Source organism: Onychomys torridus, chromosome 7 (genome assembly GCF_903995425.1).
Source record: "Onychomys torridus chromosome 7, mOncTor1.1, whole genome shotgun sequence".
Lineage (NCBI taxonomy): Eukaryota > Metazoa > Chordata > Mammalia > Rodentia > Cricetidae > Onychomys > Onychomys torridus.
The window spans coordinates 29,749,945-29,767,696 of NC_050449.1; the positions used below are offsets into that span (position 1 = coordinate 29,749,945).

At 45.3% G+C, this 17,752-nt stretch overlaps 1 protein-coding gene across 3 annotated transcripts; it reads right to left on the reverse strand.

Annotated features, from left to right (window-relative positions):
* Positions 1–1,267: 1,267 nt before the first annotated feature.
* LOC118586588 (TIR domain containing adaptor protein) lies at positions 1,268–15,229 on the reverse strand. Of its 3 annotated transcripts, XM_036191643.1 has the most exons (6): positions 15,159–15,229; positions 14,539–14,642; positions 5,778–5,839; positions 5,489–5,635; positions 3,360–4,010; positions 1,268–2,808 (listed from the first exon to the last, which is right to left on the reverse strand). In XM_036191643.1, exons 4-6 carry the CDS (start codon positions 5,553–5,555, stop codon positions 2,789–2,791), a joined length of 738 nt encoding a protein of 245 aa, XP_036047536.1. In that variant the 5' UTR covers positions 5,556–5,635; positions 5,778–5,839; positions 14,539–14,642; positions 15,159–15,229; the 3' UTR covers positions 1,268–2,788. The 3 variants fall into 3 exon arrangements, with proteins under 3 accessions (XP_036047536.1, XP_036047537.1, XP_036047538.1); XM_036191644.1 differs by lacking the exon at positions 14,539–14,642; XM_036191645.1 differs by lacking the exons at positions 5,489–5,635; positions 5,778–5,839; positions 14,539–14,642; positions 15,159–15,229 and adding an exon at positions 5,672–5,758.
* Positions 15,230–17,752: the final 2,523 nt, after the last annotated feature.

Here is a 17,752-nt window from a genome sequence, read left to right on the forward strand (position 1 = left end):
TGCTTTTAGTAACAAAGAACTCACAGCCCAGATTGTCCTAATTTTTGTTAAATAGCCTGTAGAATCTTTAGAATAAATAAAACATAAAATTTTAAAAAATAAATAAGTTTTATTTATTTCATTTGAGCTATGGAGTGAGACCTTGTTTCAGAAAACAAAAAGCAGGGCTGGACACATGGCTTGGAGGTTGAGAGTGCTTTCTGCTCTTCCAGAAGACCCATCTTCAGTTCCATCACTCAAGTGGCAAGTCCAGCTCCAGGGGACCTGGGGAGTCTCTTCTGGATTCCAAGGCCACTTGCACTCATGTCATACTGCCCGCCCCTCATGTGGAAACCCATAGCAGGCACAGTTGGGTGGCGAAATGATTGACCCATTCCCTTTAAGCAGTATGACATCAGTGCCTGAATGGCTGCTCTTGTTAATTCCTTCAAACTGCACGGGAGGTGCACAGAAACCAAAGAAAACCTATAGTCATTTAAAATCAATGTAGTGTGGTACTTAATGTTAAACTAACATATCTATGCTATTGATAGTCATATGTATGTATAATTTTAAGTCACTCTTTATAGTAGCAGCAGAAAATGAAGTGAGAAAGAATAAACCTAATAAAACATGAGATTATTAATATGAAAAATATTATACAACTTTATTGAAACACATTTAAAGACATAAGTGGAGATTCTCCTTTATGGATAGTACCTGCTTTTCCTAGCCAAATTCATAAACTCATTGTAACTCCAATAAAAATATAGACTTTTCCCGGGCACCTGACAGTATGAATACACAATGCAGAGAAGTAGGAATTAAGAAATGATAGAGTGATTTAGAAGGACAGGAAGAGTGGGAAGAACTGACCCACAGGGTACTAAGGCTTTTTCAGAGACGCTGTGGCACTAGCACAGGGTCTACTTGAAGGAGACTAGAGAACCAGCCTGGGTCTGATGGCGCACACCTTTAATCCCAGCACTGCACTGGGGAGGCAGAGGTAAACGGATCTCTATGAGTTCGAGGCCAGCCTGGTCTACAGAGTGAATTCTTAGCCAGCCAGGGCCACATAGAGACAGACAGACAGACAGAAACCAACAAATAGCTATCAGAGGGGATAGGATGGACTACCGAGTAACTGATAGAAACTGAGAGAAAAGAATTGGATTTCTGACTTGAAAACCAAGAACAAGCCAGGCATAGTAACTTATCATGCCTGAAATCCTGACATTTGGGAGGCTGAGCTAGGGGGATCTCAAGTTGGTGGTCAGTCTGGGCTACAGACCATTTCAAAAAGCCCAAAACAAACAACAGACAAACAAAAACAACCCCAAGTGGAGTAAAGATCTAAATATGAATAGAAATACTGTGAAAGAAAATATAACCAACTTTTTTTTTTTTTTACAAGATTGAATGTAGAAAGTAGGAATAACCACACAGGAAGAATTTTGTAAGACAAAAAAGGCACCGACTACAGCTTCATAGACAGCGTTTTACATTAAGGTGAAAATGTGACTTTATCATGCTTTAAAAAAAAAAGCCCTCACGATTTAGAGGTATGGAATTCAATGTTTAGGGGGAAAGCACCTGGAATTTGTTTTAAAGTGATCTTAGAGCCGAGGTTCTCAACCTTCCTAATGTTGCAACCCTTTAATACAGTTCCTCATGTTGTGGCGACGGCTAACCATAACATTGTTCTCATTGCCACTTCATAACTGTCATTTTTCTACTGTTATGAATCATCAATATGTGACATGCAGAATATCTGACATGTGACCCCAGTGAAAGGACTGTTTGACCCACAGGGTGAGAACGCTGACCTAAAACAAGAGGAAACTCATGAGAGACACAACTATGTGGACATAGCTCACAAACATGTCACACAAGGGAACGTACATCGTCATGCAATTGCATAAAAGACAAAGTCATAAAAATAAATAACGTTTTGCTGGGATGCATAAATCTACAGAAATTTCATACAGAAAAGCTCAAGACAACTTCAAAATTCAGAATATTGGTTATTTTTGTTAGGAAACATGAGGGGCCTGGAATTCAGAACATAAAGAAAACAAGCATGTTAGGAATAAGGTTTTCTTATTGTATTTTATATATTAAGGTGGTAGGTGCATGAGTATGGTATCATATCCTTTAGAATATTTTTTATGTAACCCCAAAAATCATAATTTAAAATGACATTTGTTCAGTTGTTCAGTAAGTAAAATCCAGTGTGGGGCTAGATGTGCCTCTCTTCCAGCTTTTTGAAGTGGGCTGACAACTCTGGGAAGGAGTGTGAGTGTGTGTGAAGGACCTGATACCTGCCACCTCTTCCCGGCTTCCCTAGGCAACTGGGAAGAACATTGATTTCTAGCTCATCAATCAGGCTCTTCCCTCTTGAAGAATAGTACCTATTTACCCCAGTGCTTGATTCTGGGGGGAAGAAGGCAGCTAGCTATGTGTCAGCTTCCTGTCCAGTTAAGCAGCAGACAAGATACTGCTGACCCTGCTGATATCACAATCTCTTGACAACCCATTGACTTCCTCGTTGCCTTCCTAGGGGGGAGTCCCTGGCTTTCTCCTGCCCTTCTTGGGGAGTCCCCATCTTCCTCCTGGTCTCCTTGGGGGAGGTCCCCATCTTCTGCCTGGCCTTCTTTTGGAGCCCACAGTAATGGAAGCTGGTGGCAATCTGATCCTGTGTCTTGTACAGAGTGCAGCTGGCTCTGGCTCCTGATACCTCCTGCCATAGCTACTGGAACCCAGCATCTGGTGTGAGCTATTTCCGGCTTTTCTCGTGACAACTTGAGTGTCAACTTAGTGTTTCCAGATCTGAAAGAGACCAAAGAGCATCACAAGGCTTGTCGCTCTCCCCAAACCCAGCATCTGTTTCTCCCCATCGGGTCCCCCCATCTTGTTTCCATCATGGTTTTGCCCCACCCCTGCAGCATGTCCCTCCTCCGATACACTACGGGCTGCAATTGGGTTCTTTTACCGTTTTGCAGTGCTGAACTGATGTCTCTCCTGGCATCTGCCCAGCTGCTGGCACACAACTCTAATCCAGTTTCAGAGAGAAACCTATCACTAATACCATTTGCTAGTTAATATGAATTGTGGACTCCGTTTGTCTAGGTCCTGTTATGAATACTTGACATGTGCTCATCCTACAGTTAGGAAGTCCTAATGAACAATGAAAAATTCAAGGTTCAGAGGGGCTAAGTAACATGCCCAAGTAACTCAAGTGCTAATGGGTGACAGTGCCAGGATACAAATCCAGTCTTCTCCAGCTCTTTCAATTCCTGGAGCTACAGAGACTATCTCCTAAGGTCCTTCTATAGACACTGGATGACTCTTCACCCCCTCCAGGCCCTCCTATATCTTACAGCGTATGACAGCCTCCTTGACTTGGTAAAAGCCACCATCCTGGCCTCTGCCATCCACATAGTACATGAATCGAAGTTCCGGCGGGTAGGCGGCTCTGGTCAGGCCGGATAGCAGGGGGATGGTGCAACCCTCCGCCCCCGGGGCCTCTGTCAGGGCCTGCAGCATCTGGTACTTGCACCAGGGGTCCCGAAGGAAGCCTGGGGTGATGAGTAGCACGCGGCAGTGACTACTACTCAGTGCCTGGCATAGCTCAGAAACAATGGCGCCGCCTGGAGTTGCATCCCGAAGCTGCAGGAAGCAGCGCAGGCTGGCCTTGCTACTCTCCAAGTAGGAGACCAGCTCCTGGGCGGCCTCTAGGTCCTCCTCACTGTGGCACACGCAGACATCATAATCTTTGCTCCAGCGGCCACTGCTGCTGCCGCTGCCGCTGCTGGGGTCCATGTGTGTTGGTTGCAGGGCAAGCGACAGTCCTGAGCTTCGGCTCGGGGGTGAGCTGCAGCTAGGGGGTGAGCAGCTGCAGCTAGGGGGTGAGCTGCGGCTTGCGGGCGGGAGACAGTCCTGTGTGGCTGTCTGTGAACCATCACTGAGGTGGCCTTCCTGGGAGACCGGCATCTTCTTGGGCTTCTTCAACAGAGTCTGCCTGAGCCAGTCTACAGGGAGGAAACACAGAGCTGAGACTTGCTGCCAGCAAGCTGAAGCCCTTCCCTCAAAGAAAATGGGTGGGACTCTGCCAGCCACACTTCTGTCCTACTACCCTGCTGTTAGGCACAGCCCTCAGGTCTTGCCTAAGAGTTCCTGCTATCTTTAAAGGTTCCCCAATAATGGGGGAACCCGAATCCTGTCCAAGTGTTTTACCAGCCCAATTAAGAAACGTGGCCTTAATGGGGTCACCGTGGTGAAGTAGTGTTTGTTGTGGTCTAGCTACCCAGGAGGGGGTAGTTCAAGGCCAGGCTGAAAAAAAAAAAAAGTGAGATTTTTAAAAAATAAAGTAAAATTTGCTGTTCATGGTGGCCCATGCCTTTAATCCCAGCACCTGGGAGGCAGAGTTCGAGGCCAGCCTGGTCTACATAGTTGAGTTTCAGGCCAGCCAGAACTACATAGTGAGACCCTCTCTGAAAAATAAAGTAAAAATTTAAATTAGAATAAAACAATTTATTTAATTATAAATTGATAATTCAATTATAAAATGAAATATAGATAGCCTTGTTCTGTTGTAGATCATGTGATATCCACTACCCAGAGCCCACTTTGATCAGAAGGCTCTGCTACCAGAGTAGTCAACTGCCTGTGTGAGTGGGCATCTACAGATAAGGATTAATCAGGCCCAAGGCCTAGCTGCAGCCCTGAGAGGACATGAATTTAGATAAGGTAAGAATGGAAAGGGCCAGGGAAGATGGGTACAGTGATATATGCCTGTAATCCCATAACTTGGGACATAGGTTCAGAGGATCAGAGGTTTAGGGTCAACCTCAACTACAATGGCAAGTTCAAGGCAGCCTGGGTTAATACAAATGAGTAACCAAAAAAGAAGAAAACGGGCCAGGGCACTGGAATCTGTCCTGTTGTTCAGAGGCCAAGGGCTATTAGAGCTCCCAGGCAAAACAGAGCTTGGTACTTCAGAAGCCCCATGTGCCAGGCCCAGATTTGACTGTTGGCCTGCCATACTGCTTGCTCTATGACCTTATGCAAATTGGCCTAGGTCTCCATTGCCTCATCTATAAAATGAGTTTGTTTAGTTCCTGAAGATATATTGTAAGTACTCCATAATATTAAAATACAGATGTACTGGGGATTGTTTCATTTTTTCCCTTCCTGTTTCCTTTCTTTGAACAGTTCTGGGAAAGGATTCAGATGACAAGATACACTATGTTTAGCATTTAGCACAATGTTTTTCAGGCCAAGCAGGCCAGAAAACATGGGGAACAAAGGCCTGCCGAGTCCATCACCATCCCTTATTCCCCTCTCCATGACGCTCTGGGTCATCTCACCAGCAGCTCTGTCCCTAACACCAGCCTTTCTGCATCTCTTCTCTGTGTGTGTTGGACAAGTCAGTCTTCTCACCTCACCAGCAGACTGGGGATTATTCTCTCCGGAACCAGAGCATAATTAGGAGACAGGCTCCACTCACCAGCTATCTTGTCTCGAGGCTTCTTAGACTGAGCGGGAGAGGCTGGGACAGAGGATGATGAGGCCATAGCTCAGGCCTCCAAACTAACCCTGGGAGAGCAGGCATCGGGGGAGCGGCAGGAGGGGACAGAGCCATGGAACGGCCATCCTGCAAGGGACAGAGAATCACAAAAATCATGCTTACCTACTTGGAGGTTCTGCTTTTCTCCTAGTCCCCAGTGCCGCAGTTTCTACATAGGTTCATGGGACCAGGGAAATGACCCAGATCTGTGGTGAGTGACCAGACTTACAAGGTCCCAACTTGGTAGAGTGACTGTTCTCTGCTTCACTTGGCCAGGCGTGCATCTGGGATCTGGGAAAACAGAGAGAAGACAGGCAGCTCTTTAGAAGGACTTCCTGTGTCCGTGCTGAAATGGGAGAAGCACTGGCCATTTGGATGGGTGGCTGAGTGCTAAGCAGTAGGAGTACTTGAAGCAAGTCTTACATTTTCTGCCTGTCTTCCCCTAACCCCATCCACCCACTCACCTAGCCCTTACCCGTCAGCTAGGGAAACAATGTCATCAAATGGTGATGACTGCTGGCTACACACAGATTTCATGGATTTGCACCTCATGTTGACCATGGCCTTCCACAGTCTTTCCAGGCTTTGGTGTCTCCATCTGTGATGCTGGAAACTGCAACTCAGCATTACCATGTGATTAACATGAAGGAATTTATGTAATGTACTAACAGTACCTCGTGAATAAAAAATTGTTAAGAAAGTATTGTGGATTAGTATGTTCTTATCCAGATGTGGTAGCATACACCTGTGGTCTCAGGTACACAGGAGGCTGAGGCAGGTGGATTACTTTTATCTATGAGTTTAGATCAGCTTCAGAAATCTATTGAGGCCCTAATCTTTTTGTTTGTTTGGTTGGTTGGTTCATTGGTTTTTATAATTTGTTTTTTGGGTTTAGCTTTGGTGCATGTCCTGGAACTTGATCTGTAGATCAGGTTGGCCTCGAACTCACAGAGATCCACCTGCCTCTTCCTTCCGAGTGCTGGGATTACAGGTGTGCACCAGCAGCGGTTTTGAGATCCTATCTTAAAAGGAAACAAACAGAAGAGTATGGTAGTACAATACATGTGTAATCCCAGCACTCACAGGAGGACTGCTTGCTGCAAATTTCAGGCCAGCTTGGGCTAGCTACACAGTGAGTTCCAGGCTACCTATAGATATATAGTGAGGCCTTGTCTTAAATAATCTAGCTATGGGAGGGAATTTGGTCCTTAGTACTTTTATTTTTTAACTTATTTTTATTTAGTTTTTGTTTTTTTGTTGTTGTTTTTTTTTTGAGACAAGGTTTCTCTGTGTAGTCCTGGCTATCCCTGGGACTCACTCTGTAGACCAGACTAGCCTAGAACTCACAGAGATCTGCCTGCCTCTGCCTCCTAAGTGCTGGGATTAAGGGTGGCACTGCCTGGCGGTCCTTAGTACTTTTAAAACCCAATCCTTTTACGAGTTTATCCCTTAGTCCTAAATTCTTTTAAAGTGTGTGTGTGTGTGTGTGTGTGTGTGTGTGTGTGTGTGTGTGTGATATGTGCAGGTTTTGGAAGCTGGTTCCCTCCTTCCACCACAGCAAGCACAGTTATTGATGGACCCATTGCTCTAGGCATGGGAGGGATATATTTTGTTTATAAGACTCAATAGTACAATATTAATCTTCCCAGAACTGGTCTTTAGTTCAGTGCTATCTCTGATTCCAGAAGGTTATTTTTTTTAAACTTTGGAGTAGGCTATGAAATTGCTTCAGAATTTGTATGAACACCTGAAGGACCAAGGATGCCCTGCTATGCTCTCTTCACACTACAAGGACAGAGTGGTTCTGATGCTGGAGGCTCTTTGAGCTTTGGTTTTAGGGAGAAGACTCTGTGGGGGCAGTGCCTGTTCCAATGCAGGGGAGCCCTGCTTTCTAGAGGAAATTCTCCAGCTGAAGGACTGGTCAAGAGCTGGGTTTGGGAGCTGGAGTAATGACCACAGGGTTGCTTTCTGGCTTTTTGCTGGATCTGTAGAAGTCATAACGAAAGTTCCCTCCAGGAATTCATAGAGAAGCAAATCTGGTAATTAGACACACTGTCAGGGGCTTCAAAATTTTAAAAATGTAAGTTGGGTGGTGGCGGCGGCAGAGGCGGAGGCACACGCCTTTAATTCCAGCACTTGGGAGGCAGAGGCAGGGGGATCTCTGAGTTCAAGACCAGCTCTGGTCTACAAAGCAAGCTACATAGAGAAATCCTGTCATAAAAAAAACAAAACAAAATAAATACATTTAAAAAAATGTTTAAGTCGCCGGGTGGTGGTGGCGCAGGCCTTTAATCCCAGCACTTGGGAGGCAGAGCCAGGCGGATCTTTGTGAGTTCGAGGCCAGCCTGGTCTACAGAGCGAGATCCAGAAAAGGTGTAAAGCTACACAGAGAAACCCTGTTTTGAAAAAACAAAAAACAAACAAACAAAAAAAGTTTAAGTCTGTGTTGGACATTAATGAACAAGTACCAGAGTTTAAGAAACGCACACTGCTACAGCAATGGAGGCAATGTGGTGACTGATCTTAACTGCTGGCCTAGTTAGAATGAGAAATGCCTAGAGACTAGGAAGGCATGCCCATGGGGGTATTTGTGAGGGGGTTCCCCGACATGATCACAACACAGAGCGCTAGTGTAATGAATTCGTCAATCCCTTGATGGGTTCATAATTTGATGACATGGCTGGGAGGTGGACAGGCGGAAGTGTAGCAAGGTTGGGAAAAGCAGGTCACTGGAGGTGTGTATTGTGGGTTAGATCTTGCCCTGTCTCCTTCCTGCTTTCTCTTTGCTTCAGAGCTACCATGACCCAAACTGTTTTGCTCTACCACACCCTTCGGCTACAATGAGTTAGTTCAATGCTCTGAGGCCATGAGTGGAATGTACTAACTCCTCCTGTAAGTCACTCTTGAAGGTAAGTAACTCTGACTAACACAGACCAAAAAGGAGAGGAATGAGTTCTGCAGTCGGAGTGCTGAAAGAGAGAAGCAGTCAGACCACAGAGGAGGACACTCAGTGGGCTGTCCCTCAGTGGACTGTTTGTGTTGATGGGATCCTTTCCTTCCTAATGTGCTCTGGGTTTCTGACAAGCTAAGAGAGGTGGTGGTTCTGCAGTGCCTCAGACCATTGGCAGGTTTTGAAAGCCTGCTCCTGGTCAGGGGCTGCCATCTCTCTACACCTTCAGGAAACCACTCAAGATATCTTCCAGGGGCTGGAGAGATGGCTCAGTGCTTAAGAGAGCTTGCTGCTCCTTCAAGACAAACCCTGTTTGGTTCCCAGCTGCCTTGTGGGTCACAACTGCCTGTCATGCCAGCTGTCCTCCAAGGGCACCTCCCCATACATAGCATACACTTACACAGACATGTGCACACAAATAAAACCAAAATAAATATGAAAAATAATAAATAAAAAGATGTCTCTCTCTGGCAGTACACAGAAGATGACTCAACTCTGATGCTCTCTAAAGATTTTCTCAATTTTTGTTTTAATAGAAAATGTATTGTTTGCCTTTGATACAAACTGGAGAATCACTTATTTTTTTAAAAATAATATTCTGAAGTTTAAAACAACATAAAAAATAATATGGGAACACAGAAAACCACATAAGATGATATTCAACTTGAATATATAGATGTAAAAGTTTTGTGAAGCTGGACTGGGGGTGTAGCTAAGGGATAGACCATTCACTTAACATATACAGCGCCCGGCATCAATCCTTAGTACTGAAAGGGAAAAGAAGAAGGGGAAGGAGAGTGAAGAGGAGAGTAGGAGGTGAGCCGGGCGGTGGTGGCGCACGCCTGTAACCCCAGCACTCGGGAGGCAGAGGCAGGTGGATATCTGTGAGTTCAAGGCCAGCCTGGACTACAGAGCTAGTTTAGGACAGGCTCCAAAGCTACAGAGAAACCCTGTCTCGAAAAACAAAACAAAACAAAACAAAACATAACAACAACAACAACAACAACAACAAAAAAAAAACAAAACAAAACAAAAGAAGAAGAGGAGTAGGAGGAAGGAAGGGAGTTTTTTGAAATAACCTACCCTTTCACATCCTGATTTTGGGCAACTGCCTTTTTTACTGTTTCTGAAAAAACAAACTAGGGCTGGAGATGTAGCACTGAGGTAGAGTGCTTGCTCAGCATGCACAGATGAGGCCAGCACTGTGGAGGTAAGGGGAGGAAGGGTGGGAGAGAGGAAGAGGAGGAGAAGAAGGAGCAGGAGGAGCATCAAGTCAATTGTTTAATAGCATACCTACTGGAAGCAGGGGTGGGTGGGTGTGGGTACAATACGCCCTTTAACTGCCATTATGGAAAAGTGTAAGCACAGGAAATATCAGCATCTCTGAGGATAATTGTGCAAGAAGGCAGATACGTTCCAGTAATCATGCACTTCCTGGATAAAATCTCACGTACCTTCCTTTTTCACTGTGAGTTCTTTTGCAGCTAAGGCTGGGGCGCAATCAGACATGACTTAACTTTTCCAAGACGCAGAGTGACAGTCACCACATAGCAAGCCACACACGTCAGGCAGATAAGATAGTGAACCCAAACTTACAGCGGGAAAGTCTACTCACCAGCTTTGTCTAATCTCGGATTCACTGGGACTCAGAAGAAGTCACGTTTTCTTTTAAAAACACACATCAAGCAGAATGACATGTACATCAAAGACTCACTTTATAGAGAATGACATAGATTACATAGAAAATTAGCAAGGAACTCCCTCAAAAAAGAACCAGCATGAGAAATGGGCCTGGTGGCACATGCCCATAATGCTATTAGGGATTTAGGAAGCTCAGGCAGGAGGATTATTTCTAGTTCAAGGTCAGCCTGGGCTACATAGTGAACCTCAGGCTTGCTTGGGCTAGAAATTGAAACTCCTCCTCAACAAAACAAAACAGATATTATTTATTATTATTTATACACATGAAACAATCTCCTTAGGGAAAAGCAAAGCAAAATACAAAGACACTCCTGGAGATTCTTATTGGGTAGTTTAGAAAGCCTAAGTTTTATGAGTTTTTCTAGAAAATTCTGATACATGAAAGCATTAGTCTAGACGGTGAACTATACATACATACCTACATACATATATATACACACACACACATATATATATACTTGATGTGATTTTTATGTGTATATGCATATATAATATGCATATATAAACACACAAAATACACACGTATATGTATATATATATACATATATGTATATACACATAAATATTTAAGACAGGTTCTTGCTATGTAGTCTATGCTGGTTTTAAATTTGCAATCATGGAACTAGAGAGAGAGCTCCAGGGTTAACAGCACTGGCTGTTTTTTCCAGAAAACCCTGGTTTGATTTCTAGCACCCACATAGTAACTCACAACCATCTATAACTCCAGTTCCAGGGGATCCAAAACCCTCCTCTAGACTCTTCCAATACATATGTGGTATACAGACATACATGTAGGCAAAACACCCAATGCACAAAAATAAAAAATAAACTTTAAAAACCATAAAAATAAAGTTGTGATCCTGCCTCAGTTTCCCAGGTGCTAGAGTTATTGGTGTGTGACACCACAGCAGGTCGTATTTATATGAGCAGTGAAAGGCTGGAAGTGAAACTCAGTGAGTGATACAGTGCTTCCCTGGCATGCATGAAGCTCGAGGTTCAATCCCAAGTGCAAAAAACAACAAAAAACTCAAAAGCCAATAACAGTGGTGTATGCTTATAATCCCAGCACTAGGAAAACTGAGGCAGGGAGATCATGAGTTTGAGGCTAGCCTGGGCTACACAGAGATTTTGAGGCAAGTCTGGATATACACTGAGATCCTATCTAAAAAAAAAGTGTGTGTGTGGGGTTGTCAGCAAGATGGCTCAGGTGATAAAGCTTTCTGCACAAACCTGGTGACCTGAGTTCTATCCTCGGAATCCACATTAAAGAGAACTGATTCCACAAAGTTGTCCTCTGGTCTCTATACATACACTGTGGCATGTGCACACACCCTCATCCCTCCCTCCCTCCTCTCTCTCTCTCTCTCTCTCTCTCTCTCTCTCTCTCTCTCTCTCACTCACACACACACACACACACACACACACACACTACTACCATACACACACTGTGGCATGTGCACACATCTCTCCCTCTCTCTCTCATACACACACACACACACACACACACACACACACACACACACTACTAATACATTTTCTAATTTAAAAGCAAACAAATTGCTGATATTTATAATCAGTGAAATTATTTACTTCTTTATTTTTATTTTGTAGGAGGAGTTAAGGTGGGGTCTCTTATAGCGCAGGTTGGCCTCCAACTCACTCTGTAGCCCGGAGTGACTTTGAACTCCAGATCTCCCTGCCTTCACACCCCATGTGCTGGTATTACATGAATGTGCCTCCTTTTCCTGGCTGGCAGTGAATAAATTAAAAGTACCCATCAAATTTCATGATTGTTTCTGAGAAATAAACTCGAACTACTTTCCATACTACAATTTGTAAGTTCTGAAGAATAAAAATGTCAAAAGTATGTGTCCATATGAATAAAAGCAGCCACTATTTTTTATCTTAGTTATAAGTTTAAAGGTTTTTCTGAGTACTGTGACACACGCCTGTAATCTCAGCATTTGGAAGACTAAGGAAGGAGGATTGTGACTTCCTCAAAGGCAGGAAAATATAAACGCTTAGCTATATTTAGTCATATAGAAACATACCCTACCAGCCAAGCAGGAGTCACAGCATACTTAATATTTCCATATTTTTCAAACTGACCCTTGGCATGCTTTAGTTTCTGAGTTCAAAAATACTGCCTTTGTTCTGCAAATATGTATGATATATATATATATATATAAATGGTGTGTTTGTCTTGTTTTTATTTTGCTGTGGATTTTGTATAAATATGCAGGCACTCAACATAGATTGTGTCAGTAGCATTCAGGAGGCAGAGGCAGAGGCAGAGGCAGAGGCAGAGGCAGAGGCAGGAAGATCTCTGTGTGTGTTTGTGTGTTAAGGCCAGTGTGGTCTACATAGTGAGTTCCAGACTGCAGAATGGAAAACCTGTCTTAAAACACCAAACCAGCTGGGAGGTGGTGGTACACACCCTTGATCCCAGCACTTAGGAGGCAGAGGCAGGCAGATCTCTGAGTTCAAGGCCAGCCTGGTCTACAAAGCGAGTTCCAGGACAGCCAAGACTACACAGAGAAACCCTGTCTCTAAAAACAAAACAAAATGAATAAACAAACAAAACAAAACATGTCTTCAGACATTAGTTACCCCTTGAACTTAAAAATGGTTCTCCCCTCTGCCCCTCTTTTTTAAGTAGTGCTGGAGATATGGAATCCAGCACATGCTAAGCACTCTACCACTAAGCTACATCTCAAATCCCCAAATGAGCACTTTGAATACACGTTTAAAAAGACTTTGTGGGTAAAGGTTATGAAAAGTACCTAAGATTTTAAAGACAACTGCTGACTTGTGTACTACCAGAGTTGTCAGGGTTTCCTGTAAAGCAACAGCAGCTAAGGCAGACTGACTGTCGGGGAAAGGAAAAATATAAATATATATAAAACCAGAGTATCACTGAACAGACTTGCATCTCAACAGTCTCCAACTTACAACCACAGTGACACTGAGGTTCCGTAGAGAAAGATGATGGCCTTCTCTCCTCTTCCTCCTTATTTGGAGACAAGGTTTGTTTGACCCCCAGGCTGGCCTCAACTTGTTATGTGGCTGAGGATGGATGACATTGAGCTTCTGAGCCTCTGGCCTCCACTTCTGAAGTGCTGGTTATTGGCAAGGGCTACCAAGCCCAGTTTTATGCCATGCTGGAGGTCCAACCCAAGGACCATGGGTTGTGCATGCCAGGGAAGAATTCTACCAACTGAGCTACACCACCAGCCCCAGAAAGGTGTTCTTTAAAATCCATGGTATTAGGTCTACTTAGTATTAATTAATGTGGGGAATATTAATCTCAATCTACATCTCAAGACACACAAACTAAATTCTAAATGGGTATTCGAGATAGCTGTGACTAGCAAGGCAATAAAGATCTTATAGGAAAACATAACATGATTTCTGACTTTGGAGAAGACAAAGCAAAAAAAAAATTTTTTTTTTTCCCAGACATGGTCTCACTCTGTAGAGGTTGGCCTAGAACTCAGAACGTAGGCCAGGTTGGTCTCAAACTCACAGCAATCCTCCTGAGTGTTGAGAGTACAGGTGAGAACCATTATGTCTGGATTTAAAAAAAAAATCAAATTGATACAGTCTGTATACAGGGAAAATGACAAATTGGAAAGCATTAAGACTTTTGCTCCAAAGATATCATTAGGAAAGTGAGGAGGGCAGTCCACTGAGACGGAGGAAATGTTTAAAAATACGTCTCTAACCAGTGCCTTAAATCCCAACTATTTCAAGAACTCACATAAACTGCTGAAACACACACGGGGAGAGGACTTGAACGGTCATTTTACAGGAAGGACATTCAAATGACCAGCAGACAGAAAGATGCTCGGTTTACCAGTCCTCACAGAAATGCAAATTGAAACCTCTGGCATCAAAGCTGTGCGGTCAGCAGAACAGGGAGGGCACTGCCTGATAAGGCCAGAAGAGAGAGCACACACCCTCTGCTGGGAGTGTGGGGCTAACCCGGCCGGCCTTAACTTACCTCCTCCCTTCTCCATCACGGAGTGCTGAGATTACAGGTGTCTGCAGTGGTACCCGGGAAGCACAACTAAAAAAAGATGGAGCCAGGGTCCTCTGGAAGAGCACCCAAGTGCTCTTAATCACTGAGCCTTTGCTCTAGCCCCAAGCACAATTATTTTGGAAAGCTGCTGCACACTACATAATCAAACCGAGCAAACACACAAAAGTCTCACTACTCAAAATAGGCCAAAGATGAAAACAAGCATGTCCATCAGGCTGTGTTCAGTAAACCGGATAAACAACACACAGTCCATCTTTTTGCAGAATATTATACATCAACGAGCATACATAGACTTACTGCTCTGAATGCAGGTTACACAAGCAAGCCCGTGAGAAGCGCTTTGGCGGGACTCCGGATCTGTGCACTTTTCCATAGGTCTGTTATGTATTGTTTCTTAAAGTCTGAAAACAAAGCAGCCAAGGTTTCCTCGGAGTCATTCCGGAGTAGGTCTGTCAGCTGGAGTACTCCCTACTTCCCTCTCTAGTTGGCACTTCCCCGGGTGTCTAGATTACCTGCCACCCAGTGGACCTACTCCCCGCGTCCCTTTGGCTCTTGGCACGGTAGTCGTCCCTGGTAGACGCCCATTAAGTGACCGTGGTAGCAACGCCCAGTAGGTTCTTAACCCTAAATAAGGTGACATTCTTACAGAACCCTGCCACGGAGTCAAACCCAAGAGCGGGGGTCAAGTTGGGACCAGAGCAGAGATTGCCAGCAGCCCGAGAGAGCCACCTGACGCGGCCAGGCTGCTGAAGCCCTGCCGTACCAACAGCCCCGCGCCCGCTCGGGTGCCACAGGAAGGTGGCGGCTTTCCGGGGAGTGAGGGACCGCGGGTTGGGAGGCGCGGGGCAGGGAAGCGGTGTCCGGGGAAAGGGCCTGACCCCCGGGGCCGGCCGCCCACCGCCCCGCCGCCCGCTCACCTGCGCGACCCCGCGCTGCGGGCTGCAGGCTCGCCCGGGAAGTGCCCGCTCCCCGGCTTCCGGAAGCTGCTAGGTCGCCGCCCTCCTGCCCGCGCCCGCCCGCCCTCCTGCCCGCGCCCGCCCGCTCTCCTGCACGACCCTAGGGGGCGCTCGCCCGCCCGCCCGCCCGCGACGCTCAGCTGCCCGGCTGCCTCCACGCTTCGGCCAAAGCTTCTCACTGTGAAGCCCTGAGCCCCTGTTTGTCCCGTCTGAGGGCAAGGGAACCAGAAAACTCCTCCAGCAAGGGAGGAGCAGGAAAATGAGGCATTTTCCCGAAGGTCTCTCAAGGTAGGTTAAGTGGTACAAATGATTCAGGCCAGCCCCCGGGAGGGGGGTTCTCATTAATGTTGACGCCCATAGGCTGGAATCGGTCTTGCCAAAAGTGTTTGCCCTCAAAGCAGGGATTCCCGGATGGGCATTCAACTGCTGTTCCGAGGGTACCAAAATAACTGCAAAAAGGGTGTTTAGGCAAGATGTTGACAAGTCCTGATGAAATACTTAAGTAAGTCCTTTGTCCCCCACTTCCTAGAGTTCTTGCTGCGAGCTTTGTGAAGCTCCAAGGGAAAGTGTTACTAAAATGCAAAATGCCAACCTGAGGCCAGGCAATGGGGGCATACAGCTTTAGTCCCAGCACTGGAGAGGCAGAGACAGGAGGATCTCTTGACTTCCTGGACAGCCAGGGCTGTTACACAAAGAAACCTTGTCTCGAAAAACAAAAACAAACAAAGAAACAAAGCCATCCTGAAAGCACATGAAATCTGGCAGGTGGGAGGAGTTTAATGGACTGGTGTAAGGTCTTGTCTCTGCTCTGGTCTGATTACTTTTTCTCTCCAGCCAGCCTAACAGATAACAGAGGGAGGCAGTTTATGCCGTGTGTGTGTGTGGGGGGGGGGGGGGGTGGGGGGTGTTGGGTTGGTTCATGCATGATCTTTCTAGGTTTACTCAGCAAGATTACATCCTCAGGCTGCTGGTGTTGTAAGAGATGACTATTCGTAAGGAGAGGACTGTCAACAAGAATTCCTGGAAAGAAGCTGTGTCTGCAAAGATCGATTGATGAGGAGAGGTTGGCATGTTGCCTGTCCAGAGGCTAACCATCTTATCTCGGCTCACTTTAGCCCCCTGAATAGCCATTCCTTGAGCAGACCTCTAGCTCCCCACCCCCAAAGCTAAGGTTGTCATCAGATAACATCTGAGGCACACTTCCCCCTTGCTGTAACCACCTCTCTGATGTACCCACCAATATATTTTAAACTTGGCTTGGTTTATGAATTTGTTGTGCAAGTTTAAAACTTTGTGAAGCACTGGGTGGTGGTGCATGACTTTAATTCCAGCACTCGGGAGGCAGAGCCAGGCAGATCTCTGTAAGTTTGAGACCAGCCTGGTCTACAGAGCAAAATCCAGGACAGGCACCAAAACTACACAAAAACATCAAAAACCAAAAACCAAAAACACAAAAACAAAAAACAAAAACCCCAACTTTGTGAAGCAATTTCCACATTGGAATATATAATTTGGGGTAACCTAAATCTGTGTTTCTGGGCCATGGTCACTCAAATATGGCTCAAGAATAGACCATCTCTTATTCTCTTTACGGAAAGAGCTGTCCTGTGTCATCATTGTCTATGTGTCCCAGAAGTTGCCCACACTTGGTGAATGCTTTTGCTCCTTGGTGAGGACATCTCTACTCTCCCTTCTATCCCTGCCCAGCCATGCTTGTAAAAAAAAAAAAAAAAGCTTCTAGCCAGGTTCACTTCTGCATCATGTTAGGAAAGCCTTTCTTCCTCCTCTTTTGTTTGTTTTTGAAGATAGGGTTTCCCATACCTAGGCTAACCTCCCACTTGCTACGCAATTTAAAGGACTTTGAACTTTTCTGATCTTCTGCCTTTACCCCCAAGTTCTGGGATTACAGGCTTGGGCCACTCTGCCCGGCCAGGAAAGCCTTTTAATAAATTGAGACTGAAGAGTGGTTAAGAGCATTGTCTGCTCTTCCAGAGGACCTGAGTTGAGTCCCAGCATCTATATCAGGTGGCTCACAATTACCTGTAACTCCAGCTTTCCAACTCCCTCTTCTGGCCTACACTCCCCTGCCTCCACAGCATAAATGCACAGACAAAATAAAAATCTTAAACATTATTACTATTGCATATGTATAGGTGAGAGGACAGCTTTTGGGAGTTGGTTCTCTGCCACCTTGTTGAGGCAGGATCTCTCATTTCCACCATGCTATATACTTATAGCTGGGCAGGCTCTTTAGCTCCCAGGTAATTCTCTCTCTCTTTTTGTTTTAGATTTATTTATTATGTATACCTACAGACCAGAAGAGGGTGCCAGATCTCACTACAGATGATTATGAGCCACCATGTGGTTGCTGGGATTGAACTCAGGACCTCTGGAAGAATAGTCAGTGCTCTTAACCACTGAGTCATCTCTCCAGCCCCATTCCTAGGCAATTCTTGTGTTCACTTCCCTTCTCGACAGATTGACTCCTGGGATTACTGACATGCAACCATACCATCCTTTTTTTACTTGGGTCCTTGGGATTGAAATTAAGTTGT

Excerpts from the sequence above, each read along its gene's own strand:
- LOC118586588 (XM_036191644.1), bottom strand. The coding sequence starts at position 5,555 with ATGGCCTCATCATCCTCTGTCCCAGCCTCTCCCGCTCAGTCTAAGAAG. Across the intron at positions 4,011-5,488 it reads GCCTCGAGACAAGATAGCTG|ACTGGCTCAGGCAGACTCTG; the intron begins GTGAGTGGAGCC and ends TCCTCCCTGTAG. Across the intron at positions 2,809-3,359 it reads CAAGGAGGCTGTCATACGCT|ATCTGGAAACACTAAGTTGA; the intron begins GTAAGATATAGG and ends GGTCTCTTTCAG.